The 27,592-nt window shown below is 58.2% G+C and overlaps 1 protein-coding gene across 9 annotated transcripts in view; it reads left to right on the top strand.

Annotated features, from left to right (window-relative positions):
- Nucleotides 1-26,423, top strand: part of LOC140896085 (fibulin-7) — a 35,163-nt gene extending 8,740 nt beyond the window's left edge. For 4 of the 9 annotated variants that reach the window (XM_073307181.1, XM_073307182.2, XM_073307178.2 and 1 more), the window contains 9 exons: nt 2,538-2,609; nt 8,628-8,782; nt 15,944-16,139; nt 17,766-17,936; nt 20,199-20,324; nt 22,001-22,123; nt 22,478-22,642; nt 23,226-23,364; nt 25,484-26,423. In XM_073307181.1, coding sequence (XP_073163282.1) covers nt 8,714-8,782; nt 15,944-16,139; nt 17,766-17,936; nt 20,199-20,324; nt 22,001-22,123; nt 22,478-22,642; nt 23,226-23,364; nt 25,484-25,844 — 1,350 coding nt within the window. In that variant the 5' untranslated portion in view covers nt 2,538-2,609; nt 8,628-8,713 and the 3' untranslated portion in view covers nt 25,845-26,423. Of the gene's footprint in view, nt 1-2,537; nt 2,622-8,627; nt 8,783-15,943; nt 16,140-17,765; nt 17,937-20,198; nt 20,325-22,000; nt 22,124-22,477; nt 22,643-23,225; nt 23,365-25,483 lie in introns of all 9 variants that reach the window. The other 5 variants (XM_073307185.2, XM_073307180.2, XM_073307179.2 and 2 more) reach the window with 4 other exon arrangements.
- The last annotated feature ends 1,169 nt before the right edge of the window (nt 26,424-27,592 follow it).

Raw genomic sequence — 27,592 nt, 5'->3', positions numbered from 1 at the left:
GGCGATGCAGAGAGGTTACTAGGGAAAAGGCCGGTTGCAGGCTAGGGGGATGTGCTCTGCTGGGACGAGACACAGGCGGGGAGGGGAGAATCTGATAAAATAACATGCCCTTTGTGCGGATGCCCCAGGGACACGTCCCAGGGTGGCAGGGGGTTGCCAACCAGCAATTGGTTAGCACTCCACACACAGTGGGGAATTCAGCCCATCCTTGGGAGTCACATCCTGTGTGGCTCAGCACGGACGGGGTGCTGTAACACACACTGCCCACTGGAGTTACACTTACAAGTAAAATAAATAAGACAAAGCGTGGGAGGGGAAACTGAGGCATGGAGAGGGGAAGGGGCATGCCCAAGATCGCCTAGCAGGTTGGCTGAGCTGGCATAGCATGCAGATCTCCTGAGTCCTAGCCCAGGTCACCGGCCCACAGCACTGGTTCTTTGGAAGCAATAACTATCACCTCATCCTTTGCCTCCAGCGGGCTCGGCAGCCCACCCAAGCATTGGAGAATGAAGCTACCCAGCCGCCATGGGAGGGGGAATCTGGTGGGGAAATGGAGGCACAAGGAGAGAAGGGGCCCAATAGGGCTACAATACCCCTGAGATTTCCACTGGCCGGGGGAGGAGACGCTGAGGGCCTGACTTCCCAGCGGTGCTCGTCAGCAGAGAGAGCTACTCAGCACCTCCAAAATCAGGTCCACGCTGCCATCAGTGAACTGGCACCCCCAGAGTCAGAAGCCACCACTGAAGATGCTGGCCTCCGTGATCTCTCCAGCATCCCGTGGGCAGGCCATGCGGAGCCAGGTCTCCTGACTCCCAGCCTGGGGCCTCGATCACAAGGTTCTGTGATTATCAGAGGGCAGAGGACTAGGAGAGACGCCGAGCCCCTGGGGCACCCCCTCACCCACTGCCACTGGGCCTTCAACACCCCGGCACCTGGGAACATCAAAGGAGCTGCATCTGAACCCTGGGCTCCCTTGGGCCAGCTTGTCGGCTCCTTGCCCCCGTGAGCGAGGTGGGGCGGGAGCTGCGGGGGGTGGAGCAGGGGGCAGAGGAGCCGGCCTGAGAGGGAAGATGAGAGGTTCTGTGCTGGGTCTAGGGCTTGCGGTGGGAAGGGAGGAAGCTGGTTTGGGGGAGGCTGCATGGAGGTGGGATCTGGAGGGCAGGAAGGGACGGGATCAGTGCCAGCGGCCAAGGACAGAACCTCTCGTCTTCCCTCTCAGGCCGGCTCCTCTGCCCCCTGCAGCTCCCGCCCCGCCTCGCTCACGGGGAGGCGGTAAGGACGGAGGGGAGCATGGCGGCTGTGTGACCGAGGGACAATTGCAAGGAGCCGACAAGCTGGCCCAAGGGAGCCCAGGGTTCAGATGCAGCTCCTTTGACATTCCCCGGTGCCGGGGTGTTGAAGGCCCAGTGGTAGTCTGCGCGATAAGGTCTTCTGCGTTGGCGTGGGAGCTGCACCCCCACCCCCCACCCCCGCGTCCTCATCCACTGCCCATCAGTGCCTGCTGGGTCGGAGCCAGCTCCTACTGACAGGCCATCCCACAGCAAGACTGGCCCCCAGCAGCATGACAGAGCAAGGCTGATGGCCCGCCGGGGGCCAGGGACAGAGGCAGCAAATGGCCCTGTGTCTCTGCCAAGCACGAGCAATCCCATGGCAGGCTTGGGAACGCAGGGTTGGCAGAGACGCGTGGGCATCCTGTCACAGAATGGGGCCTGGGGCCTGCGCATTTCTGCTCCTCCTTATGGAGCTGCCCTCATGCTGCAGGGGGTTCCCCGCGGCACGGGACGAGGTGGCCACCAGCACACAGGAGGGCTGCCAATGGCTTGGCTCAGGGTGGTGGGCAGGAGCCCGGGGTCTAGCCTCAGCTGCCCCACAGGTGCCCACGTGACAGCCTGTTCTAAAATACACTCTGCACATCTCTCAGACTCAGAGCCATCGTGGCCGGTCACCTCGGGGCTTTACTAACCTTGGGGTGGCTTCTGTGTTCCCGGCCAGCAAGAATGGCTACAAACGCCTAGTGACAGGGTCATGAAGTGAGCAGCCCTGTCGGGAGCCCCACATGGCAGCGCTCCATGTCTAGCCGGAGTGAACCAGGCTGTCTGTCTGGGTCCCTGTAACGTACAGTGCAGCTGAGCCCTGCCTCTTCTCTACCATAGGGACAGCAATGGAGTTTCCCTATCAGACTCAGACCTTGCCTGCTGCTTTGTTGCCCCCGGGCAGACAGCTGCATGGCACCCTGCCTAGTGCCCGTCGACAAGGGAAGAATGTAGCTACCCCGGGTATTCCATTACACCCTGGCACCTGTGCCCACTGCGAGGACCATTGTGCCTTTGAGTTGAAGATCTCAATGATAGGGAAACTGAGGCAGAGAGAGCTCAGTGACTTGCCCAAGGCCATGCAGTCAGTCAGTGGCACTGCTGGGAAAAGAACCCAGGAGTCCTGACTCCTACCCCTGGGTTCTACGACCTGTAGATGGAACTCCTTCCAGATATGCCCTGCCCCACCTTGAATCACCAATTCCTTTCTCTTAATTCTCCCAGGGAAAACCAATTCCACTGCAGCAGCGGCTCCCAGCCACAGTGCTGTGTGAAGAGAAGGAAGACATGAAGCAGGTGCTGCCACACGTCCGTGTCCATACGGTGACCTGTTTTACCCAGGGCCCCAGGCACTGCAGGTCCCCGAAGCTGTAGCATTTGCCAAAGAATCCATCCCTTGCTGCAGAATTTGCTCCGGAAGCTAATGTCTCCTCTACAAGAAATGCTAGGCAGCTCCTCAGCTGGTGTGATTGGCATGGCTTCATTGGTGCAGATGCTAGGCTGCCGTAGCCCAGCGGCGTGTCGGGCCTACCTTTCTAGCTCTTGTGGTTGATGCCAACACTGTTAGCTGTTTCCCTGTTGATCATTTTAGCAAAAGATCCAGCCAATGTGCTTATCTCACAGTCCCAAAGGCCAGAGGCCAGAACAAGCTGTTTCCCTAAGCCTCCAGCTTACCCCTGTTGGCTTCCGGAAGGCCGTGGTATGTTTTAATGCACAATTCTGCAGCCCCTGGCAAATTAAAACTCATGGGGCAGCGTGAAACCAGTCGACTCGGGTGGCAGAATAAACAACAGGAGGGGGACCCTGCTGACTGTAGCATTAACTTTCAGATGGAATCGAATTGACGTTTCCCTCACTGGCTGGTGCAGAATGAGCATCACCCTTGCTGCACAGCATGCGGGGGGCCTTGCTCTTAGGTACCACGGCTAAGCCATGGAGACTGAAAATGTGAACACCAACACCGGCTTGTGTCCAGTTTGTGTTAGGCACTCTGGCACCTGCAGGGGGCACTATTCTCTCTCCTATACCACATGCAGCTGCCCAGACGCAACCTGAGCGGCCTGTGGACGTGTTAGTTATTTCCCATTGACTAGATAGTGAGCAGCACCCAGAGGGCATTGGGCGAGACACCCTGGCTGAATCCCCCCCATCCCGTGTGCCTGTCCAGTGCTCATTGGCACTGAGATGAAGCTGGAATGTTTTCAGTCTGGGCTGCAGGGGGTCAGAAGCCACGAGTGTAATGATTGCCTGGACTCTGATCATGCAGGGATCCCCCAGCCTGGCTTGAGAGGTGTCAGATCCCAGAAACCCACCAATTCATGCCCACAAGAGGCAGATACTTCCCTATTCATGTCCCTATATTTGGGGCCTGGAGTAGTGCTTTATAAGAACTGCACTTGGATACACTACATAAGAACATAAGAATGGCCATACGGGGTCAGACCAAAGGTCCAGCCAGCCCAGTATCCTGTCTGCCGACAGTGGCCAGATCCAGATGCCCCAGAGGGAGTGAACCTAACAGATAATGATCCAGTGATCTCTCTCCTGCCATCCATCTCCACCCTCTGACAAACAGAGGCTAGGGACACCATTCCTTACCCATCCTGGCTAATAGCCATTAATGGATTTAACCTCCATGAATTTATCCAGTTCTCTTTTAAACCCTGTTATAGTCCTAGCCTTCACAACCTCCTCAGGCAAGGAGTTCCACAGGTTGACTGTGCGCTGTGTGAAGAAGAACTTCCTTTTATTTGTTTTAAACCTGCTACCTTCTCTGAATCATTAAAAAAGGGATAAAGAATAAGACAGAGAATATCTTATTGTCCCTATATAAATCCATGGTACGCCCACATCTTGAATACTGTGTACAGATGTGGTCTCCTCATCTCAAAAAAGATATATTGGCATTAGAAAAGATTCAGAGAAGTGCAGCTAAAATGATTAGGGGTTTGGAACGGGTCCCATATGAGGAGAGATTAAAGAGGCTAGGACTTTTCAGCTTGGAAAAGAGGAGACTAAGAGGGGATGTGATAGAGGTCTATAAAATCATAAGCGGTGTGGAGAAAGTGAATAAGGAAAAGTTATTTCTTTGTTCCCATAATATAAGAACTAGGGGCCATCAAATGAAATTAATGGGCAGCAGGTTTAAAACAAACACAGTGCACAGTCAACCTGTGGAACTCCTTGCCTGAGGAGGTTGTGAAGGCTAGGACTATAACAGGGTTTAAAAGAGAACTGGATAAATTCATGGAGGCTAAGTCCATTAATGGCTATTAGCCAGGATGGGTAAGGAATGGTGTCCCTAGCCTCTGTTTGTCAGAGGGTGGAGATGGATGGCAGGAGAGAGATCACTTGATCATTACCTGTTAGGTTTGCTCCCTCTGGGGCACCTGGTGTTGGCTGCTGTTGGCAGACAGGATACTGAGCTGGATGGACCTTTGGTCTGACCCAGTCTGGCTGTTCTTATGTTCTTATTCCTAACATCCTGTTCGTTTTTTTGACTGCCGCTGCACACTGCGTGGACGTCTTCAGAGAACTATCCACGATGACTCCAAGATCTCTTTCCTGATTTCCCACTAGCCCTGTCAATCAGCCCCACCTCTGCTAATTAACAGAATCTTAGCTAGGAGTGGGGCAGGACTAACTGGGTTCAGGTAATGGCCTGATAAACCCCTGGGCAGAGACCCCAGTTTGGAGGGGAAGCCCAGGGAGTTCCTGTGGAAGGCCCTGCAGGAGGCCTGGAAGAAGCTGCCCCGTCCCAGAGGCTGGAAGCTGCAAAGGCAGCCCAGAGCGGCTGATATGGGGAAGGTCGCTAGGGAGTCAGCCTGCAAGTCAGACCCTGAGAAACCGGGGGAAGCCAGGAGAGCAGCAGAGGGCATTTGCCTGCTGGCCTCTTGGAGCTAGAGGTAGACAAGGCAGGCAGAGGCCTGTGAAAGGACTCCAGCTAGAAAGGGCTTGGAGTGGGTTCTCTGGGGATTGTGCCTGGAAGATTGTTTTGCCAATAAACCCCAAGTGACGGGAGTTACAAGATGGAAAACTGCTGTGAACTGGGTGAGAGGAAACTGAGGCAGAGCCATACTCGGCCAGCGGGGGGCTATGGGGCAGCCAAGCCCTATGACACCATCCTGGTCACTTGACAAACCCACCCCACCCTAGGGATATGCTGCTGAATGCTTGCTAAGCAGGCTCCAAGCTGGTCACTACATGGATGGGAGACACTCTGGAAAACCCACTGTGCCCTGGTCAATCAGCTGCAGAGGGGATGCTGGCATGCCAGAGAGCCAGCTGCCCGCAGGGGTGCTGCCCAGCTATGGCTGTTGAAGAGGCAGGAGTGTGTCTGCTGGAGGAGGGGTGTCAGTCGTACCAAACGGCTGTTTGGGGGCCTCTATGCCCGCTTCTTGAAAAGGCCTAATCAGCGGCTAAACTGGGGCTTCCATGCAGCCCATATGGTTTCCCACATGGCCAGTCCCTCCTTCACTCTGCTACTGGGCCAGTCAGGGAATTCATGAAAGTTGTGACACTCCAGCTGGGGCTGGCCCCTAGCTCGATAATGAGTTATGCCTCTCCCCTGGGAGCGAGGGGTGCTCCCGGGGGTCCATTCCTGCTCAACACTCCCCACCCCCGTCCCCTTTTCTGTCTTGCTGGACAGAGTTTGGATGGGAGCTGGGTGCCTCCATCACCTCTGAGTCACTGACTTCACCCCCCTCCTCATTTACTTAGTACCCATCTCCTCCTGCTGTGTCTCCCCGCCTCCCCTTGGGATATTTGTAAAAGCCCTTTTTTTGCATTCACTTGCTCTGCGTTTCTGCAGCCTGTATCATTTCCCTGAGGTTCTCTAGCTGGTTCCCTGGGGGCTCACAGCCTAGTGGGGGGTACTGTTGTTTCAGTCAGTTCTTCAATATTTATACAGCGCTGTGTGTGCATGGCACGATACAGACAAATAACAGCTGGTGTCCTTGCCTTGAAGGCCTTGCGAGCGCCGAGTGTGATCCCAGTAGGCAGCTATACGGTGGGAGCTGGGGTGAGCTATTGGGCTAGGAAGATGTGGGAATTGCCCCTGAAATCAGGGGGTGGGAAGGGGCAGCACAGGGAATGGCCCCAAAGAATGCCCCAGCCCAGGCCCTGCTTTCTAGCTGCAAGCGCTGGCGTGAACAGCACCTTGCCCAGGGACCCTAGAGCACTGAGTTTCTCGGGCAAAGCCGGCATCTGCTGATTGCGTGACCAGCATTAGCAACAGACTCTGCAGATGAAAGGCCCAAAATGCCCTGATCTTGGCGGGGGGGGAGAAAGGGGCTGGTGCCAAGGGAAAAGTTTCCTACCACTCGCTGCCCTCCCTCCGCCGGAGCCAGGGGAAAAACCAACAAACACATGGTTGGGGAGGATAAATTGCAGCCTGTGGCGGGCAGGAGCAAGAGTAAGGGGTTGCAAGCCAGGAACCTGCATCTTACAAACAACCTCTGCTTTTCCGCCCGCGGGCTGGCCTTCCCCTGTGCCAGGGAGAGGCCCCCGCTGCTGCAGCAGGAGCTCTCCCTTCTCAGAGAGCCCAGGGGCTGCAGGAGGCTCTGAGCCAGACCTTCCCGGAGACTCCGCCACAGCTTGCTCGGTCTGTCTGCCTGCCACTGGCTAAAGCAGGGGTCTGCAGGGGCCCCAGACACAAGGGAGGGGAGCAGAGCGCAGCATCTTCCTGCAGGGCTCTGAGAGAGAGAAGACAGGCCTCCTTGTGTAGGGGCCTCCTGGGCCTGCAGGGGCACTGGCCCGGTGGGGGGCAGCTCCTAGCCTGGCTGGAGTTTGGGGAGCAATGCAGCGGGCATGGCCGCTGACAGGGGAGGGAGGCTGGGATCTTCCCCATGCTGGCTCCTTCTAAGGAACAGAGCTCTTCCCATGCACTGGGCTGCTGGCACCTCTGCCGTATGCCAGCCTGGCCTGGTCCTCGAGAACTGCCCTGAAGACTCCCACAGGCCCTGGCAGCTGGGACAGCAGCGGGGTGGGTGGAGGGCATGGAGCGAAAGGGCCACAGCTCCTCAAAGGCTGCTCTTGGCCACGCTCCTGGTTCACTAGGACGATGCCCGCACGGGGGGATGCCATCGCAGGGGGAGATGCTGGGGGGGAATGCCATGGCAAGGGTGGGATGCCAGGGGGATGCCATCACCAGGGGGTGGTTTCTGGGGGGATGCCATCACAGGGCGGAGGGCAGGGGGATACTATCACAGTGGGAATGCCAGAGGGATGCCATCGTTGTGGGGAGGTTGCCGGGGAGGGTTGCCCGGGGATGCCATCGTGGGGCAGGGTTTCCAGGGGTTGCTGTCATGAGGGGGATGCCTTGCGGATGCCATCACAGGCTGGGTTGCTGGGGGCATGCCATCGCAGGGGGTGGCTGATGAGCCAATGCCATCACAGGGGGCAGTTGCCGAGAAGATGCCATCATGGGGCGGGGGGGTTGCGGGGGGATGCCATTGCAGGCGGGGTTGCCGTGGGGGATGATGTTGCAGGGTGCATAGCTGGGGGATGCCATGAGAGGGAGGGTTTGCTGGGGGATGCCATCGGGAGGGGGCAATGCTGGGTGGATGCTATCACAGGGGACAGTTGCTGGGTGGATTCCACTGCAGGGGTGGTAGCCGGGGGGGATGCCATTGCAGGGGGCAGTTGCCAGGGCAATGCCAGCACAGGGGGAATGCTGGGGGGGATGCCATCACAGGGGGGTGGCCATCACCGGGGGGAGGTTGCCGGGGGGATGCCATCACAGGGGGTGTTGCCAGGGGGATGCCATCGCACGGGGTGGAGGATTGTCTTGGGGGTTGCTGTGGGGATGCCATTGCAAGAGGTGTTGCCAGGGGGATGCCATCCCTGGGGGCATTGCTGGGGGGATACCACCACAAGGGATTGCCGGGGGTATGTCATCACTGGGGGGGGGGTTGTCAGGGACATTGTCAGGGCGATGCCATCGCTGGGGTGGTTGCCGGGGGGGGGTGCCATTAGGGACTGGCTGGTTGGTCAATTCTGAGCAGTATTTGGGGGGGTTCTTGTGATTTTTCTGCAGCCAGCAGGTTATTTCTGAAGGCCCCTCTGGTGGGGAAGCCTCATGAAGGGTGTGGTGCTTGCAGTGGGATGGGGATGATGGGTTGGGCATTGGGCAGCAGGTGACAATGCAAACCACAGGGAAACCTGGGGGAAAGACCAGGGCCCACCTCCCTCTCCTTGCACCCCTTCCCCAGCTTGGGGGTTGGTGCCAGGGCAGATGGGGCCAGTGGAACTGACTCTGGTCCACGAGCTGCTATCCCCCTTACTGTGTGTGTTCTCTCATTCCCATCTGTGTAGTTGGTTGAGCCATTGCCAGGAAGGAGCCAGCCCTCAGCTGTCCCCGGGTGTCACAGGATCTTCACCCCCAGCCCAGCTCCTGCGTGATGTGGCTCCTTGTGGTGCAGGCCCTGGTGGCCCTGTGTGTCCTGCAGCTGCCACTCAGCAGCACCCAGGTAAGGAGAATGACCAGAGAATTGCTAACAAATCCCCGCTTTTAAAGAAAGGGGGAAAAGTGATCCGGGAAACTCCAGGCCCGTTAGTTTAACCTCAATTGTATGCAAGGTCTTGGAACAAATTTTGAAAATGCAAGTAGTTAAGGACGTAGATGTAAAAGGTAATTGGAATAAAATATAACACAGGTCTATAATGGTGCCAGACCAACCTGCTCTGCTTTGAGAAGAGAACGGATGTTTTTAGATGAAGGAACTGCACTAGATCTAGTCTGTCTGGATTTCAGTACAGCACAGGATACAGTTCCACTTTGGAAATTATTAGTTAAACTGGGATTAATCTGAGAATTGAAAGATGGGAAGGGAACTGGTTAAGGGGCAGACTACAACGGGTCACACTGAAGGGGAAACTGTAAGGCTGGAGGGAGGAGTGGAGTTCCTCAGGGATCCGTTACCAGTTACCAGTGGAGTTCCTCAGGGATCCGTCTTGGGACCAGTCTTATTTACCATTTTTATTAACGATCTTGGCACAAAAAGTGGGAGTGTGCTAATAAAAGTTGCGGCTGACACAAAGCTGGGAGGTATTGCCAATACGGAGGAGGACCAGTGTGTCATACAAGAAGATCTGGAGAACTTTGAAAACTGGAGTAATAGAAATGGGATGAAATTTAAGAGTGCAAAATCAAAGTCATGCACTCAGAGACTCACAACAAACAAGCAGTTTTGCTTTAAGCTGGGGACTGATCAGTTGGAAGTGACAAAGGAGGAGAAAGACCTGGCTGTATTGGTTGATCACAGGACGAGTATGAGCCGCCAACATGATGCGGCCATGAAAAAGGCTAATGCAACCCTAGGACACACCCTGTCCCCTGCACTACCGTCCGCTTACACCTCCCCCCACCTGGGGAATGGGCTGCAGAGCAGCTGTACAGCAGCTGTGGCCGCAGTATGCAGGAGGGGAGCAGGCTGCAGAAAGCCCACCAGAGGAAGGAAGGACCTCGCTGTGGAGCGGGGCTCTGTCTGCAGCAGTCCCAAGAGTGTGCCGCAGGCAGTGGGTCTGGAGAGCTGGGGACCCCTGGAGCAGGTGGGCCTGAAGCACAGTTGTGAAGTGTCTTAAATCCGATGCGGAAGAGAGGACAATCAGACGGAGGCAGCCGTGTGGGCTTTGTGCTGGTGATGAGGAGCACCAACCAGCAGCGTCCCCAAAGGGGCTCCCAGCCGCCCCGCAGCAAGCCTCGGCAGCCCTTGAAACGACAGTCGAGCTCAGGCTTCAAATGCAGGGCGCTGGGGGCTCTGGGCAATAGTTACCTGGCTGAAGTATCTGAGCGATTTCTGGAGTCGCCCTTCAGAAAACACAGCCTGCGGATTCCAGCTCTGCGTCAGCTACACCTGTGTCTCTGCCCCACGGACTCTAGGATATAACCTGGCCCGAGGGCCCGCTCTTGTTGTCCTGCCTCTCAGCCCATCAGGGTGCCCCCGGCACTCAATGCTGGTGCTTAAAGAGGTGTTAAGAAATGCTGAACTGCAGCCTGCTGAAATCAGGGCAGGAAATTCCCTGACGCCTCTGCAGTGCCCCCGATCCTGCCCCATGTCCCTGTCTTTGCTCCCTGTGATGCTAGGGCAGAGGCTGAATCTCCTGGCTGCCTGCCTGGGCCGGAGCATTCTGACAGCCCTCCTGAAAATCTCAGTCACGGGCCTGGATCCTGCCCCAACATCCTGCCTTTCCCTTGTTCATAGAATCATAGAATATCAGGGTTGGAAGGGACCTCAGGAGATCATCTAGTCCAACCCCCTGCTCAAAGCAGGACCAATCCCCAACTAAATAATCTCAGCCAGGGCTTTGTCAAGCCTGACCTTAAAAATATCTAAGGAAGGAGATTCCACCACCTCCCTAGGTAACGCATTCCAGTGTTTCACCATCTTCCTAGTGAAAAAGTTTTTCCTAATATCCAACCTAAACCTCCCCCACTGCAACTTGAGACCATTACTCCTCGTTCTGTCATCTAGTACCACTGAGAACAGTCTCGATCCTTCCTCTTTGGAACCCCCTTTCAGGTAGTTGAAAGCAGCTTGTCACGGAGTCCCCAGAACTGCTCCCCATGAAGCCAGGCAGGACTCTGGGGAAGTCTCCTTTCTGTGAGCAGCCTGTCTCCAGGGCACACAGCTCACACAGCTTCCACCTTCCTGGGTCTGACCTCGGAGCATTCAGCATCCTCTGCCCCTCTGTGCGCTTCCCCCAGTGAGTCCGCCCAGGTGGGGTGTTGGGGAAGCCAGAGGGTCCTGCCCCCCAACTTCGCAGTCAGACATGACTCTCAGCCAGCCAGTAAAACAGAAGGTTTATTACATGACAGGAACCTGGTCTAAAACAGAGCTTGCAGGTGCAGAGAACAGGACCCCTTAGCTGGGTCCATTTTGGGGGGCAGTGAGCCAGACAACCACTTCTGCACTTCACTCCATGTCCCAGCCAGCACCAAACTGAAATTCCCTCCAGCCCCTCCTCCCCTGGGCTTTGTCCCTTTCCCCCGGGCCAGGAGGTCACCTGATTCCTTTGTTCTCCACCCTTTAGCTCTCACCTTGCAGGAGGGAAGGGCCCAGGCCATCAGTGGCCAGGAAACAGGGTGTCGGCCATTCTCTGTGTCCAGACCCCTGCACGCACCTGCCCTCTAGGGCTCTGCAATGATCATACACCCTTATCCTACCACCTAGATTCTTAAGAACTGCCCAGGGGAAACTGAGGTACCCCGACAATATTCAGAGGAAACATTAAGAACAGTCCCGCTTCGTAACACAGCTATCAAATCCCCCCTCATTCTTCTCTTCTGCAGACTAAACAAGCCCAGTTCCCTCAGCCTCTCCTCATAAATCACGTGTTCCAGTCCCCTAATCATTTTTGTTGCCCTCCACTGGACTCTTTCCAATTTTTCCACATCCTTCTTGTAGTGTGGGGCCCAAAACTGGACACAGTACTCCAGATGAGGCCTCACCAGTGTCGAACAGAGGGGAACGATCACCTCCCTCGATCTGCAGGCAATGCCCCTACTTATACATCCCAAAATGCCATTGGCCTTCTTGGCAACAAGGGCACACCGTCGACTCATATCCAGTTTCTCGTCCACTGTAACCCCTAAGTCCTTTTCTGCAGAACTGTTGCCGAGCCATTCGGTCCCTAGTCTGTAGCGGTGCATGGGATTCTTCCGTCCTAAGTGCAGGACTCTGCACTTGTCCTTGTTGAACCTCATCAGATTTCTTTTGGCCCAATCCTCTAATTTGTCTAGGGCCCTCTGTATCCTATCCCTACCCTCCAGCATATCTACCTCTCTTCCCAGTTTAGTGTCATGTGCAAACTTGAACAAAACAGGCCCCAGGACTGACCCTTGGGGCACTCCACTTGATACCTGCTGCCAACTAGACATGGAGCCATTGATCACTACCCGTTGAGCCCGACAATCTAGCCAGCTTTCTATCCACCTTATAGTTCGTTCATCCAGCCCATACTTCTTTAACTTGCTGGCAAGAATACTGTGGGAGATCATGTCAAAAGCTTTGCTAAAGTCAAGGAATAAGACGTCCATTGCTTTCCCCTCATCCACAGAGCCAGTTATCTCATCATAGAAGGCAATTAGATTAGTCAGGCATGACTTGCCCTTGATGAATCCATGCTGACTGCTCCTGATCACTTTCCTCTCCTCCAAGTGCTTCAGAATTGATTCCTTGAGGACCTGCTCTGTGATTTTTCCAGGGACTGAGGTGAGGCTGACTGGCCTGTAGTTCCCCGGATCCTCCTTCTTCCCTTTTATAAAGATGGGCACTACATTAGCCTTTTTCCAGTCATCTGGGACTTCCCCCGATCACCATGAGTTTTCAAAGATAATGGTCAATGGCTCTGCAATCACATCCGCCAACTCCTTTAGCACTCTCGGATGCAGCGCATCCGGCCCCATGGACTTGTGCTCGTCCAGCTTTTCTAAAGAGTCCCGAACCACTTCTTTCTCCACAGAGGGCTGGTCACCTCCTCCCCATGCTGTACTGCCCAGTGCAGTAGTCTGGGAGCTGACCTTGTTTGTGAAGACAGAGGCCAAGAAGCATTGAGTACATTAGCTTTTTCCACATCCTCTGTCACTAGGTTGCCTCCCTAATTCAGTAAGGGGCCCACACTTTCCTTGACCACCTTCTTGTCGCTAACATACCTGAAGAAACCCTTCTTGTTACTCTTAACATCCCTTGCTAGCTGCAACTCCAAGTGTGATTTGGCCTTCCTGATTTCACTCCTGCCTGCCTGAGCAATATTTTTGTACCCCTCCCTAGTCATTTGTCCAATCTTCCAGTTCTTGTAAGCTTCTTTTTTGTGTTTAAGATCAGCAAGGATTTCACTGTTAAGCCAAGCTGGTCATCTGCCATATTTACTATTCTTTCTACACATCGGGATGGTTTGTCCCTGTAACCTCAATAAGAATTCTTTAAAATACAGCCAGCTCTCCTGGACTCCTTTCCCCCTCATGTTATTCTCCCAGGGGATCCTGCCCATCAGTTCCCTGAGGTTGTCAAAATCTGCTTTTCTGAAGTCCAGGGTTCGTATTCTGCTGTGTCAGGATCCTGAACTTGACCATCACATGGTCACTGCCTCCCAGGTTCCCATCCACTTTTGCTTCCCCTACTAATTCTTCCCGGTTTGTGAGCAGCAGGTCAAGAAGAGCTCTGCCCCTAGTTGGTTCCTCCAGCACTTGCACCAGGAAATTGCCCCCTACCCTTTCCAAAAACTTCCTGGATTGTCTGTGCACCGCTGTATTGCTCTCCCAGCAGATATCAGGGTGATTGAAGTCTCCCATGAGGACCAGGGCCTGCGATCTAGTAACTTCCGTGAGTTGCCGGAAGAAAGCCTCATCCACTTCATCCCACTGGTCCGGTGGTCTTGTGAGTTATCCCACCAAGTCTCTGTTATTCCAATCACATCATAATTCCTTCACTGTGCCAGGACTTCCAGTTCTCCCTGCTTGTTTCCCAGGCTTCTTGCATTTGTGTATAGGCCCTTGAGATGACTCGCTGATCGTCCCTCTTTCTCAGTATGAGGCAGGAGCCCTGCCCTCTTGCGCTCTTCTGCTCGTGCTTCCTCCTGGTATCCCACTTCCCCACTTAACTCAGGGCTTTGGTCCCCTTCCCCCGTTGAACCTAGTTTAAAGCCTCCTCACTAGGTTAGCCAGCCTGCTTGCGAAGATGCTCTTCCCTCTCTTCGTTAGGGGGAGCCCGTCTCTGCCTAGCACTTCTCCTTCTTGGAACACCATCCCATGGTCAAAGAATCCAAAGCCTTCTCTCCGACACCACCTGCGTAGCCATTCGTTGACTTCCATGATTCGACGGTCTCTACCCAGGCCTTCTCCTTCCACAGGGAGGATGGACGAGAACACCACTTGCGCCTCAAACTCCTTTATCCTTCTTCCCAGAGCCACGTAGTCCGCAGTGATTCACTCAAGGTCATTCTTGGCAGTATCATTGGTGCCCACGTGGAGAAGCAGGAAGGGGTAGCGATCCGAGGGCTTGATGAGTCTCGGCAGTCTCTCCGTCACATCGTGAATCCTAGCTCCTGGCAAGCAGCAGACTTCTCGGTTTTCCCGGTCGGAGCAGCAGATAGATGACTCAGTCCCCCTGAGGAGAGAGTCCCCGACCACCACCACCCGCCTCCTTCTCTTGGGAGCGGTGGTCGTGGAACCCCCAACCCTAGGACAGTGAATCTCATGCCTTCTAATCGCCGGAGTCTCCTTCTGTTCCCTTCCCTCAGACGTATCATCTAGTCCACTCTCCGCATTAGTACCTGTGGAGAGAACATGAAAACGGTTCCTCACCTGTATCTGCGTTGCTGGTACATGGACGCTCCCCTTTCTTCTTCTGGAGGTCACATGCTGCCACATTTCTTTGCCATCCTCCTGTCCCTGCTGTGCAGCCTGCTCCGAATCTTCAGAACATTGTGCCCGTAGAAGCATATCCTGACGTCTGTCCAGGAAATCTTCAGTTTCTCTTATGCAACGCAGGGTCAATACCTGTTGCTCCAGACCTTGAACCTTCTCTACCAACATGGAGACCAGCTTGCACTTTGTACAGACAAAGTTTCTTCTGTCCTGTGGAAGAAAGACAAACGTGGCACGTCCAGTGCAGGTCACAACAGCTGAACACCCCCCATCCATATTACCTTCCTTCTATGAGCTTCCTCAGGAGTTGTAGTAACTACTCAGAGAAGCCAGCAAGATGTAAGCCTCAGTGGGCTCTCCCTGGGCGAACTCCCTCTGTTTGCCTCTCTGCTGTTCGCCGCTCAGCTGGTCCGCAGCTGACTGGCTTTTTAGAGCAGTCAGGCCCACTCAGGGCTCACCTGGAACAAAGCACTCCCAATTCACACTTTTCAAACCACCAATCACACGGTCAAACTGTCCCCACAACAGACACTCAGATACTCACCAACACAGCCTCCCTAATGCAGCCCTTAACGTACCTCCTCTCAGACAGATCCCAGGCAAACGCCCTCTGTTCACCTCTCCGCTGTTTGCCGCTCCAATAAATGGGGTTTTCCAGGGTGTGAGATGATGGGGATGGGCCCTGGCTGCCAGGGGCGTCTCCCAGGACTCAGCAGCATTTGGCTACAGCCTTTGGGGAGATTTCTGTGCACTCCGCTCAGGACTGGCCCTTAAGGGTACGTTTACACTGCACTGTAAGCCTGGAGCTTGAACTCAGGCTTTATCCTTCTTCCGTCCACACACAAATCATGCTAAACCAAGGCTCAGACCCAGGCTCCCAGGACCCCACGAGGATGAAGTGTCCAAACCTGAGTCAAGTCAGGACCCAGGGTTCACACCCTCTTGCTTTACAGTGTAGATGCAGCCGCACTGGACTCGTGTCCCGCAAACGTATCCCACAATCCCGTGGGCCGACTTTTGGTGACCTCTGGACTGTTATGTTTCCCGACACCGCACTGCGAGCAAAGGGCCCAGGGGCCATGTTTTGAGTGGGCGCTAGGAAGTCGGGGAGATGGGTGGCTGGATGTGGGCCCATGTAAGGCAGTGCCCCAGGTTGGGACCCAGGGTTCTGTGGGGTTACAAATGGGTATAGCTGTTCACACCCTAGGTTAGCATGCCCAGGGCCTGCTGACTCGAGTTCTGTTACTCTGGCCTTGCACTGCAGCGCAGCCAGACCCCGGGGGACATGTGTGTTTGCCCCCAGGACTGCCTGAGCAAGCACCAGGTGCTGAGCACCATTCAGCAGATGCAGAAGCTGCTGTCCACGCAGGAGGCCATCCAGCTGCAGGGGATGCGCAGCCTCAAGAAGCAGCTCACGGTCCTGCAAAGCAACGTCCACAAGCAGGCCACGAAGCGCAATGGTAATGCAAGCTATGGTGCACCGATCTCCCCTGGCAGAGCTGGTGCAAACGCCTCTGGTGGGTGGCACGGGGTGCTAGGGTTGCCAGGTGGCCGGTTTTCGAGTGGAATGCCTAGTCGAAAAGGGACCCTGGCATCTCCGGTCAGCACTGCTGTTAAGAGTCTGCTCGGCGGTGCTGCAGGACTAAGGCAGGCTAGTCCCCACCTGTCCTGACACCGCATGTGCCCTGGAAGCAGCCAGCGGGTCCAGCTCCTAGGCGGAGGGGCGGGGAAAGAGCCATGGGGCTCTGTGCGCTGTCCCCACCCCAAAAACAGACTCCTCACTCCCACTGGCCAGGAACGGCAGCCAGTGGGTGCTGGGGCGGGCGGTGCCTGCGGGCGAGAGCAGCGTGCAGAGCCTCCTGTCCTCCCCTCACCCCGCCTAGGAGCCGGACCTGCTGTCTGCTTCCGGGGTGCAGCGCACTGCCAGTACAGGCAGGAAGCCTGCCTTAGACCCGCTGCACCGCTGACTGCGAGCCGCCCACAGTAAGCCTGAGCCCCAACCCCCTGCCCCTGCCCTGAGCCTCCTCAAGCCCCTCATCCCCGGCCCCACCCCACAGCCCACACCCCCAGCCCAGAACCCATACCCCCTCCTGCACCCCAAAGCCCTGCCTCAACCCGCAGCCCCCTCCCGCACTCCAAATCCCTTGGCCCCACCCCACAACCTGGAGACCCCTCCTGCACCCCAAACCCCTCATCCCCAGCGCAGAGCCTTCACCCCCTCCCACACCCCAACCCCAACCTACCTCAACCCGCAGCCCCCTCCCGCATTCGGAATCCCTCAGCCCCAGCCTGGAGCCCCCTCCTGCACTCCAAACCCCTCATCCCAAGCCCCACCCCAGAGTCTGCACCCCCAGCCGGAGCCTTTATCCCCTCCCACACCCCAATCCTCTGCCCCAGCCCAGTGAAAGTGAGTGAGGGTTGGGGAGAGTGAGCCACCAAGGGAGGGGGAATGTATTGAGTGGGGTGGGGCCTTGGGGAAGGGGCGGGGCTAGGGTGTTCGGTTTTCTGCAATTAGAAAGTTGGCAACCCTGTTGGGTGCCCTGGTGCTGTACTGCAGACATTGGCTTTGTGGGGCTGCCCTGAGCAGGTTGCCTCCAGCACACCCCTGCATTGCACCTGGGGCACGGGTGTCCCTCGCTCTCTGGATCTCTACTGCGCTGCCAGCTCCATCCCTACCTCCTGCTTTGAGGCCTGGGCCACGCCTAACAATTAGGCCAACCTGGAATGGGTAGATCGCTGGAGGCTGTGAACATGTCGTGCCCCGTGGGATGTAGGTAGGTCGGCAAAGAATTCTCCAGACCGGGGCGGCTGAGGCCAAAGGGGCCGTGGTGAGCTGCAGCCATCATTGGGTTGGATCCTGCCTACCTCTCCGTGGGCTGGCTGGCCAGCTGGGGTTAGCTGAGCACCCAGATCTAACTGGGTGGAGCTGGTGCCATGGGGCTCTGCTGACTCTGCTCACCCAGGGTGGGTGGGATGTACTGGGAAAGGGGCAAGAGTCGGCCTGCGGTGTCTGATCCCTGCTGCAGCATGCGGAAGGGCGCTGACGGGGGATTAACCCTAACCCCGTTCCCGTTCCCCTTCCCCAGACAGCTGTCCCCACCTGACGGCACCCCTCAACGGCAGGAAGCTGGGCGAGAAGGCGACGGCGGGGCACGAGGTGCACTTCCTGTGTGAGGCCGGCTTCCGGCTGGTGGGCTCCGAGTCCCGCACCTGCCTGCAGGACCGGACGTGGAGCGGCCAGCAGCCCTTCTGCCAGAGTGAGTACGGCTGCGGGGCCGCCACGGGCGGGCAGAGCACCACGCTGGGAGAGGGGCCTCGGGGCCTCCAGGGACTGGCAAAGGGACGGAGCCACGGCTAGGGACTGCGGCAGCCAGCCTGGGCAGAGCTGCCCCTGCCAGCACCTTTTGTTCCAGAACCCGTGCCCGGCCCGATCCCTGCCCCACCCCCGCCCCGATCCCTGCCCCTCGCCTGCCCCGATCCCCACCTGCTCCGATCTCCACCCCACGCCCGCCCCGATGTCTGCCCGCCCCAATCTCTGCTCCGCCTCCGCCCCGATTTCCGCTCCACACCCGCCCCGAGTCCCCACCCACACGCGCACCCTGATCCCTGTCCCACCTCTGCCCCGATCCCCACCCTGATCACTGCCCCATGCCCCATCCACCCCAAGTCCCTACCCACACGCCCGCCCCGCCCCAAGTCCACGCCCGCATGCCTGCCCCATTCCCTCTGCCCCCCCGCTCTGATCACTGCCCCACACCCCATCCACCCCGATCCTCACAGACACTCTTGCCCCGATCTCCGCTCCACGCCTGTCCTGATCCCTGCTCCATGCCCTGATCACCACCCCATGCCCCTATGCGCCCTGATCACCGCCCCATGCCCATATCCACCCCGAGTCCCCACCCACATGCCTGCCCCAATCCCTGCCCCCTTGCCTGCCCCAATCTCCATTCCACGCCTGCCCCAAATCCCCACCCACACACCCACTTCAATCTCTGCCCCGCCTCTGCCCCACACCTGCCCCGGTGGGAGGCAGGACCGGTGGAGGCGGAGGATGGGGGAGGCAGGACAGGTGGGGGGGAGGCAGGACGGGTAGAGGGAGGGGGGAGGCAGGACGGGTAGAGGCGGGGGAGGGGGAGGCAGGACGGGTGGAGGTGGGGGATGGGGGAGGCAGGACGGGTGGAGGCGGGGGAGGGGGAGGCAGGACGGGTGGAGGCGGGGGAGGGGAGGCGGGACGGGTGGGGGAGGGGGAGGCAGGACGGGTGGAGGGAGGGGGAGGCAGGACGGGTGGAGGGAAGGGGAGGCAGGACGGGTGGAGGCGGGGGATGGGGAGGCAGGACGGGTGGAGGCGGGGGATGGGGGAGGCAGGACAGGTGGAGGCGGGGGACGGGGGAGGCAGGACGGGTGGAGGGGGGGGAGGCAGGACGGGTGGATGTGGGGGAGGGGGAGGCAGGACAGGTGGAGGCGGGGGAGGGGGAGGCAGGACGGGTGGAGGGAGGGGGAGGCAGGACGGGTGGAGGCGGGGGATGGGGAGGCAGGACGGGTGGAGGCGGGGGAGGGGGAGGCAGGACGGGTGGAGGGAGGGGGAGGCAGGACGGGTGGAGGTGGGGGATGGGGAGGCAGGACGGGTAGAGGGAGGGGGAGGCAGGACGGGTGGAGGCGGGGGAGGGGAGGCAGGATGGGTGGAGGCGGGGGAGGGGGAGGCGGGACGGGTGGAGGCGGGGGAGGGGAGGCGGGACGGGTGGAGGCGGGGGAGGGGAGGCGGGACGGGTGGAGGCGGGGGAGGGGGAGGCAGGATGGGTGGAGGGAGGGGAGGCAGGACGGGTGGAGGCGGGGGAGGGGAGGCAGGAGGGGTGGAGGCGGGGGAGGGTGAGGCAGGACGGGTGGAGGCGGGGGAGGGGGAGGCAGGACGGGTGGAGGCGGGGGAGGGGAGGCAGGACGGGTGGAGGCGGGGGAGGGGGAGGCAGGACGGGTGGAGGCGGGGGAGGGGGAGGCAGGACGGGTGGAGGCGGGGGAGGGGGAGGCAGGACGGGTGGAGGCGGGGGAGGGGAGGCAGGACGGGTGGAGGCGGGGGAGGGGGAGGCGGGACGGGTGGAGGCGGGGGAGGGGGAGGCGGGACGGGTGGAGGCGGGGGAGGGGGAGGCAGGATGGGTGGAGGGAGGGGAGGCAGGACGGGTGGAGGGAGGGGAGGCAGGACGGGTGGAGGCGGGGGAGGGGAGGCAGGAGGGGTGGAGGCGGGGGAGGGTGAGGCAGGACGGGTGGAGGCGGGGGAGGGGGAGGCAGGACGGGTGGAGGTGGGGGAGGGGAGGCAGGAGGGGTGGAGGCGGGGGAGGGGAGGCGGGACGGGTGGAGGTGGGGGAGGGGGAGGCAGGACGGCCGGTGGGACAGCTGAGCAGCATGGTGAGTAGGAGTGAAAGGTGACACTGAGCGATCCCGGTGTTTGTGCCTGAGTTGATTTCTTTGAGCGTTGTCCTCACGTTCCAGGTGATCGATAACCCGCATCTCTCCTCTCCCCACAGCTATCAGCAACTGCGCCAGCAGCCCTTGTGCCAACGGCGGGACCTGTGTGGAGGACGTGCGGCGGTTCTCCTGCTTGTGCCCCGGCAGCTGGTCCGGCAGTAACTGCCAGACCCCCAGCTCCTCCTGTAGGTACAGACCAGGCCCCGGCCCCTCGCACCCCTCAACTGCGGAAGGGGCATCTGCAGAGAGGATCAGTCGTGTGTGCGCACGTCTGCGATGCGGAGAAGGGAGGGGGGTGTGCACGGTGCAGGGAAGGGTGTGTGTGTGTGTGTTTGATGCAGGGAAGGGGTGTGTCTGTGTGTGCAAACGCTGCAGGGAAGGGGTGTGTGTGTGGGTGCAGGGAAAAGGGGTGTGTGGGGGGGTGCAGGGAAAAGGGGTGTGTGTGTGTGTGTGTGGGCGTGGGGGTGCAGGGAAAAGGGGTGTGTGGGGGGGGTGCAGGGAAAAGGTGTGTGTGTGTGTGTGTGTGGGCGTGGGGGTGCAGGGAAAAGGGGTGTGTGGGGGGGTGCAGGGAAAAGGGGTGTGTGTGTGTGTGTGGGCGTGGGGGTGCAGGGAAGGGGTGTGTGGGGGTGTGGGGGTGCAGGGAAAAGGGGTGTGGGGGTGTGGGGGGGAGGGGGGTGCATGGTGCAGGGCAGAGCTGCGTGTGCGTGCAGGTGTCACGGGTCCCCGGGGCGATGCTCTGGAGCTGCTCCCTACGAAGCCAGGCAGGACTCTGGGGGAGCCTCCTCGCTCTGAGCAGGCTGTCGCCAGGGCAAGAAGCTTCCACAGCTTCCACCTTCCTGGGTCTGACCTCGGAGCCTTCAGCATCCCCTGCCCCACCATGTGCTTCCCGTAGCGAGTCCGCCCGGGTGGGGCTCGTGGGGGAGCCAGAGGGCCCTGCCCCCCAGCTCCGCAGTCAGACAGGACTCTCAGCCAGCCGGTAACACAGAAGGTTTATTAGTCGACAGGACCACAGCGTAGGACAGAACTTGCTAGCACTGAAATCAGTGACTTTCAGCCAAGTCCATTTTGGGGGGAGGGGAGCCCTGAGCCAGGGCTCTGGCCCGCCCCCGGCGCCCCAAGCCAGCGGAGACTGACTCGCTGCCCGCAGCCTGGTCCCTGCCCTGCCCATTGCTTCTCCTCCGGCCTGTGTCTCGCTTCCCGGGCCAAGAGTCACCTGGTCGCATCCCCCTCCTGGGTCTCAGGTTAGGAAGGGGCGGCCATAGCATCCGTGCAGGCAGCTGGAGTAACCCCTGCAAAAGTCACACCCCCTTATTCCCACCGCCGAGACCAGGGGCGGGAAAACTTTTTGGCCTGAGGGCTGCATTGGGTTTCGGAAATTGTATGGAGGGCTGGTTGGGGGAGGGGGTCATGGCCCAGCTCCCACCTCCTATCCGCACCCCCCCCCCCGGACTCCTGCCCCATCCAACCCGCCCTGTTCCCTGATGGGCCCCCCCGGGACCCCGCCCCATCCACACACCCCCACCGCCCCAACCAACCCCCCTCCCCTCCATTCCTGACTGCCCCCCCCAGGACCCCTGCCCCCATTCAACCCCCTGTTTCTACCCCGACCCCTATCTACACCCCCACCCTCTGACCACCACCCCAAACTCCCATGCCCCCAGCCAACCCCTCCGCTCCCTGCCCAAGCCACGGCAGGGTGGTGCAGGAGGTGGGAGGCCACCTGCCTCGGGAGCAGCTCCCACACAGTGCCCAGGGCTGTGGGACGCCCCGAGCACATGAGCGAGCTCATGCCATGCCCCAGGCCGGGCTCCGCCTGCCGCCGACCAGGGGAGCTAACAGCTGCCTCCCCCTGCCGCTGCAGCCTGGGGGACGCTGAGCACCTCGTCCTTCAGTCGCCAGCCCCGCTGCACAGACGCCCGCCCGCGCTCGCACCACTGCACCTGTGACCCTGGCTTCCAGCTGCGGGCCGGCGGCGTGTGCCAAGGTACCATGGCTCCCTCGCCACTCTCTGCGAACCGGGCTGGGGCGGCGTCTAACCCCCTGCAGGCCCAGCCCCACCGAGGCCGCCCCAGCAGCGCCCTGCACTGGCTTTGCCCCTGCCCCTCCCAACAAGGGACCCGCCCAGCGTCAGCACCCCGGGGCCCAGGGGGTGAGCCATGAAGGAGTGGCCAGCACCAGCCAGGGAACCCAAGGGGAGGCTCTTGCATGGCACTGGGGTACCCTGGACCACCCATTGTGGGGTGGAGGCTGGGGGGTTTCCAGCACCGGCCAGGCTGTGAAGGCCCAAGGTTGGGGGGTGGTCTGGGTGTCACACTCTTCCTGAACCCCCACTCCCCAGAATCTCCACTGTCTATTCCATGGCCAGATGTTGACGAGTGCCAGCTCTTCCAAGCCAGCTGGCAGACCCGCCTCTGCGTGCACGATTGTGTCAACGTGCCCGGCTCCTACCGCTGTGTCTGCCCCCAGGGCTATCTGCTCCATGCTGACCAGAACACGTGCACCGGTGAGCAGCACCTGCATCAGGGGAGGGGAGAGAGGCCTCATGCCCTGCGGGGTCACCGCATCACAGCTTGCAAATGGAACCCAGCTCTGAGCTCCTGTGCAGCCCTGCCCCTGCCCAGAGCCCGCCTGTGCACTCAGCTCAGCCACGTGGCGAGCTGAAGCCCCTTTGGGTGCCCATGGGCATGGGTCTGGACCCTTCTGTGGCATCATCCCACTCTAAAGCCCCCTCAGTACCCATGGGCCCGGGATCAGCTCTGCCCCTCTGCCTGAGTGCCAGGCTGCTGCCAAAGCCCCCTAGGATACCCAGGCCTAGTGTTACCTGTGCCCCCTGGGACCCAGGGCTCCATGGGTATCTGGGCACCCCTTGCCTTGGCACCAACCTAATCCTGAAGAGGCAAATGTCCGCTGGCCCCCATCTTTGCCCCTGTGGCAGACACCGGCTCAGCACCCGGGGGTTAAATGACACTGGCAGGGTGTGTGACCACAGCTGGGTAGGCCGGGGAAGGGTGAGGCCCTGGCCCCACCGTGGAAGGGAACCAGTTGCATTCACACCAGGATCTGGGGGATTTTGTTTGCTCTGCCAGATGTGGACGAATGCACCGACAATCAGCACAACTGCAGCCACGGCGAGCTCTGCGTCAATGTCTTTGGGGGCTACCGGTGTGTGCGCCCCAAGTGCCCCCAGCCCAGGCTCAACACCAGCTACGTCAAGACCTCCGTCTAGTAAGTGTTTCCATGCGTGCAGGCCGGCAGCCCACGGCTCCCCTGCGGCACCAAGGCTGGGAGGAGTGCCGAGTCCCTGCAAGCCCCTTGGATAGGTGCTATCAACAAAAGCTGACAGTTGGCAGTTTTTCAGAGACATGATTAAGAGCACAAGAGCAAACTATCCCCCTGCGTAGGAAACACAGGAAGTCTGGCCAGAGACCACGCTGGCCTAACCAGGAGACCGTCAACGGTCTGAAACTCAAAAAAGAGTCCTACAAAAAGTGGAAACTTGGTCAAATGACAAAGGATGAATATAAACAAATAACACAAGTCTGTAGGGACAAAATTAGAAAGGCGAAGGCACAAAACGAGATGAAACTATTTAGGGACATAAAAGGGAACAAGAAAACATTAGAAGCAAAAGGAAGACCAAGGACAGGGTAGGCCCGTTACTCAATGGGGGGGGGGAGAGACAATAACAGAAAAGGTGGCAATGGCAGAGGTGCTTAATGACTTCTTTGTTTTGGTTTTCACCAAGAAGGTTGGTGGTGATGGAATGTCTAACACAGTGAATGCCAGCGAACATGAGGTAGAATCAGAAGCTAAAATAGGGAAAGAACAAGTTAAAAATTACTTAGACAAGTTAGATGTCTTCAAGTCACCAGGGCCTGATGAAATACATCCTAGAATACTCAAGGGGCTGACTGAGGAGATGTCTGAGCCATTAGCGATTATCTTTGAAAATTCATGGAAGACGGGAGAGATTCCAGAAGACTGGAAAAGGGCAAATCTAGTGCCCAGCTATAGAAAGGGAAATAAGGACAAGCCGGGGAATTACAGACCAGTCAGCTAAACTTCTGTACCCGAAAAGATAGTGGAGCAAAGAATTAAGCAATTGATTTGCAAACATTTAGAAGATAATAAGGTGATAAGTAACAGTCAGCATGGATTTGTCAAGAACAAATCCTGTCAAACCAACCGGGCAGCTTTCTGTGACAGGGTAACAAGCCTTGTGGATGGGGGGAAGCGGTAGACGTGGTATATCTTGACTTTAGTAAGGCTTCTGATACTGTCTTGCATGATCTTCTCATAAACAAACTAGGGAAATGCAGCCTAGATGGAGCTACTATAAGGTGGGTGCAAAACTGCTTGGAAAATCGTTCCCAGAGAGTAGTTATCAGTAGTTCAGTCATGCTGGAAGGGCGTAACGGGTGGGATCCCGCAAGGATTGGTTCTGGTTCTGTTCAATATCTTCATCAATGATTTAGATAATGGCATAGAGAGCACACTTATGAAGTTTGTGGACGATACAAAGCTGGGAAGGGTGGCAAGTGCTTTGGAGGATAGGATTAAAATTCAAAATGATCTGGACAAACTGGAGAAATGGTCTGAAGTAAATAGGATGAAATTCAATAAGGACAAATGCAAAGTACTTCACTTAGGAAGGAACAATCAGTTGCACAGATACAAAGTGGGAAATTACTGCCTAGGAAGGAGTACTGCAGAAAGGAATCTGGGGGTCATAGTGGACCATAAGCTAAATATGAATCAACAGTGCAACTCTGTTGCAAAAAAAGCAAACATCATTCTGGGTTTGTTGTAAGTGTTACAGGAGTGTTGTAAGCAAGACACAAGAAGTAATTCTTCCGCTCTACTATGCACTGATTAGGCCTCAACTGGAGTATTGTGTCTGGTTCTGGGTGCCACATTTCAGGAAAGATGTGGAGAAATTGGAGAAAGTCCAGAGAAGAGCAATAAAAATGATTAAAGGTCTAGGAAACATGACTACGAGGGAAGATTGAAAAAACTGGGGTTGTTTAGTTGTCAAGTACATAAAAGGTTGTTACAAGGAGGGAGAAAAATTGTTCTTAACCTCTGAGGACAGGACAAGTAGCAATTGGCTTAAATTGTAGCAAGGGAGGTTTAGGTTGGACATTAGGAAAAACTGTCAGGGTGGTTAAGCCCTGGAATAAATTGCCTAGGGAGGTTGCGGAGATTTTTAAGACCAGGTTAGACAAACACCTGTCAGAGATTGTCTAGATAATACTCAATCCTGCTAGGAGGGCAGGGGACTGGACTAGATGACCTCTCGAGGTCCCTTCCAGTCCTACACTTCTATGATTCTGTCTCCCCCCAGTCAGTGTGAGCGCAACCCATGCCCCATGAACAGCAGAGCCTGCCGGTTGGCCGCCAACTCCATCTCCTTCCACTACCTGCCACTCCAATCCAACCGCACCGTGCCCAGGGTGCTCTTCAAGATGTCCACCACCCACCTGGTGGGTGACAGCCTGCGCTTCGCCATTGTGGGTGGCAGGGGCCAGGGCGTCTTCGCCGTGCAGCGCTCCGACCGGCACAGTGGCGAGCTGATCCTCACCAGCCCGGTGGTGGGGCCGGCCACCTTGGAGGTGGAGCTGGAAATGAGCAAACTCGCCCGGAAGGTTCTTCTTGGGAAGCACATCTTCAGGGTCACGGCCTTCATCTCTCAGTACGAGTTCTGAGCCCCCCCAAGCTGCTGGCCTCACGCATTCGAGCAGAGATGCCCGCCTCAGAGCTGAGATGGGGCTTCCAGGGCATCCAGCCAAGCTAGCCGTCTGGGGCACCCCTGCTGGCTTCTAGCAAACGTCTGGGGGAGCTGCCTCTTTGGAGACCCCCATTCTTCGCCTGGCAAAGACCTCACCCCTTGTGTCCTGCCTGTATAGCATGTCACGGCCTCACTGGGGCTGGCTGTGGATGGCAGAGAAATCGCAATGGCCAGTGCCTAGGACTGCAGGGTCAAGGGTGGCTCCCTGAGTAGCTTAGCTGCTCCCCAGCCTGCGGTGGCACTGGCCAGCTGACATGGACACAGCCAGCATGGGCACGAGCCCCCAGGGTGTCCCGTGTCAGCTGCCAGCTGCACGTCCCGGCTGCCCCTCCAGCTTGCATTCCCCTGCTCTCGTATGCGCCCTAGGCTTAGACGCTGCATCTGCCTAGGGCAGCAGCAGCACAGTGAGCCCACCCAGGGCAGAAGAGCAGGACCTGCCAACTGGGGATTTGACTTCTCATACGTAGTAACAGCAAATAAACCGGTAACGTCTCCAGCAGGAGCCCTCTCCGCTCATTGCTCCCCATCGCCGGCACAGGACCCAGAACTCCTAGTGAGCCAGCAGCAGATTGGTGTGGCACGCTCTGCCCTCCTCCCCTGTGGGCTGGCTGACTCCAGCCCCAAGGCCCCCGCACTGCTGCCCATCGACAGGGTAGTGCCCAAGACCCACCTCGGCGCCCACCTGCTCTGATCACGCCCCCCGCCCCTCAGCGTGAGCTGGCTGTGTGCTTCCAGGCCAGGCCGACCGGGCCTTGACTGCCCACCTGCAAACTGGGGCTGATGCTACCACGTGAGGGCCTGGCAAAGGGGCCGCTAGCCCAAGGTGCCAGGGGCCCATGCTGCCCTTCATGGCTGCACCCACACTGCCTGGCAGGCCCTGCGCTAACAGTTGGGCCAGGGCTAGCTGACTGCCCAGGCCATGGCCTCTGCAGAGCCAGGGCAGGAGGGGCTGGGGGGTGAGCCGTGGCCGAGGGGGGTGGGCGCATGCCCTGCCCTGAGGGGCTGGGCGCGTGTGCGTGTGTGTTCCCTGAGACACCCTAACCCACTGCCCCAACGCATCAGGAGGCCCTGGGGGGACCCCTTGTAGTTACTGTCTGATCAGAAAGCACCTAAAGAGGGTTGGGGGGTCCTGCTACATTCCCAGACTCACCCCACGGAGCTGGCCTGGAGCCTTGTGGGGCAGGGTGTAGGGCTGCGAGCCTGGCTCAGGAGCAGGAGGGAGCAGGCTGCTGTCAGCCCTCCCCAGTTCCACATCTCCCCACACAGCCTCTTTCAACCCACTTCCACCCCGGTACCCGGACCCTGACAGCTCCAGAGAGCCCAGGGACCATGGACAAGGAGCCTCTTCCAGAGACACCCCCCTGGGTTCTGTTTTGTGTGATTAGAAAGTTGGCAACCCTCCCCACACCTGAATTTCCGACTGGAGGTCTGCTCACCTCGCACGCCCTAGCCCCAGAGAGCTCAAAACTGCCACACAGCTCAAGTGTGATATGTGATGAGTTCTGTGCTGCTCCCTGGCTTCCCCCTTGGGGCAGGGAGTTTGTTTATACACAGAGGCTGGGTGATTAAGATAACAAAAGGCTTGTCATTATATTAAATTAAGGCTCATTAGATGATCCTGAAAGCACTGCCAGGCACTCCAGTTAAAAGACAGGAAACAAAGGG

Source organism: Lepidochelys kempii, chromosome 12, assembly GCF_965140285.1.
Source record: "Lepidochelys kempii isolate rLepKem1 chromosome 12, rLepKem1.hap1, whole genome shotgun sequence".
Lineage (NCBI taxonomy): Eukaryota > Metazoa > Chordata > Testudines > Cheloniidae > Lepidochelys > Lepidochelys kempii.
Note: the sequence above shows the minus strand (reverse complement) of the source record. Positions and strands in the feature narration are given on the sequence as shown.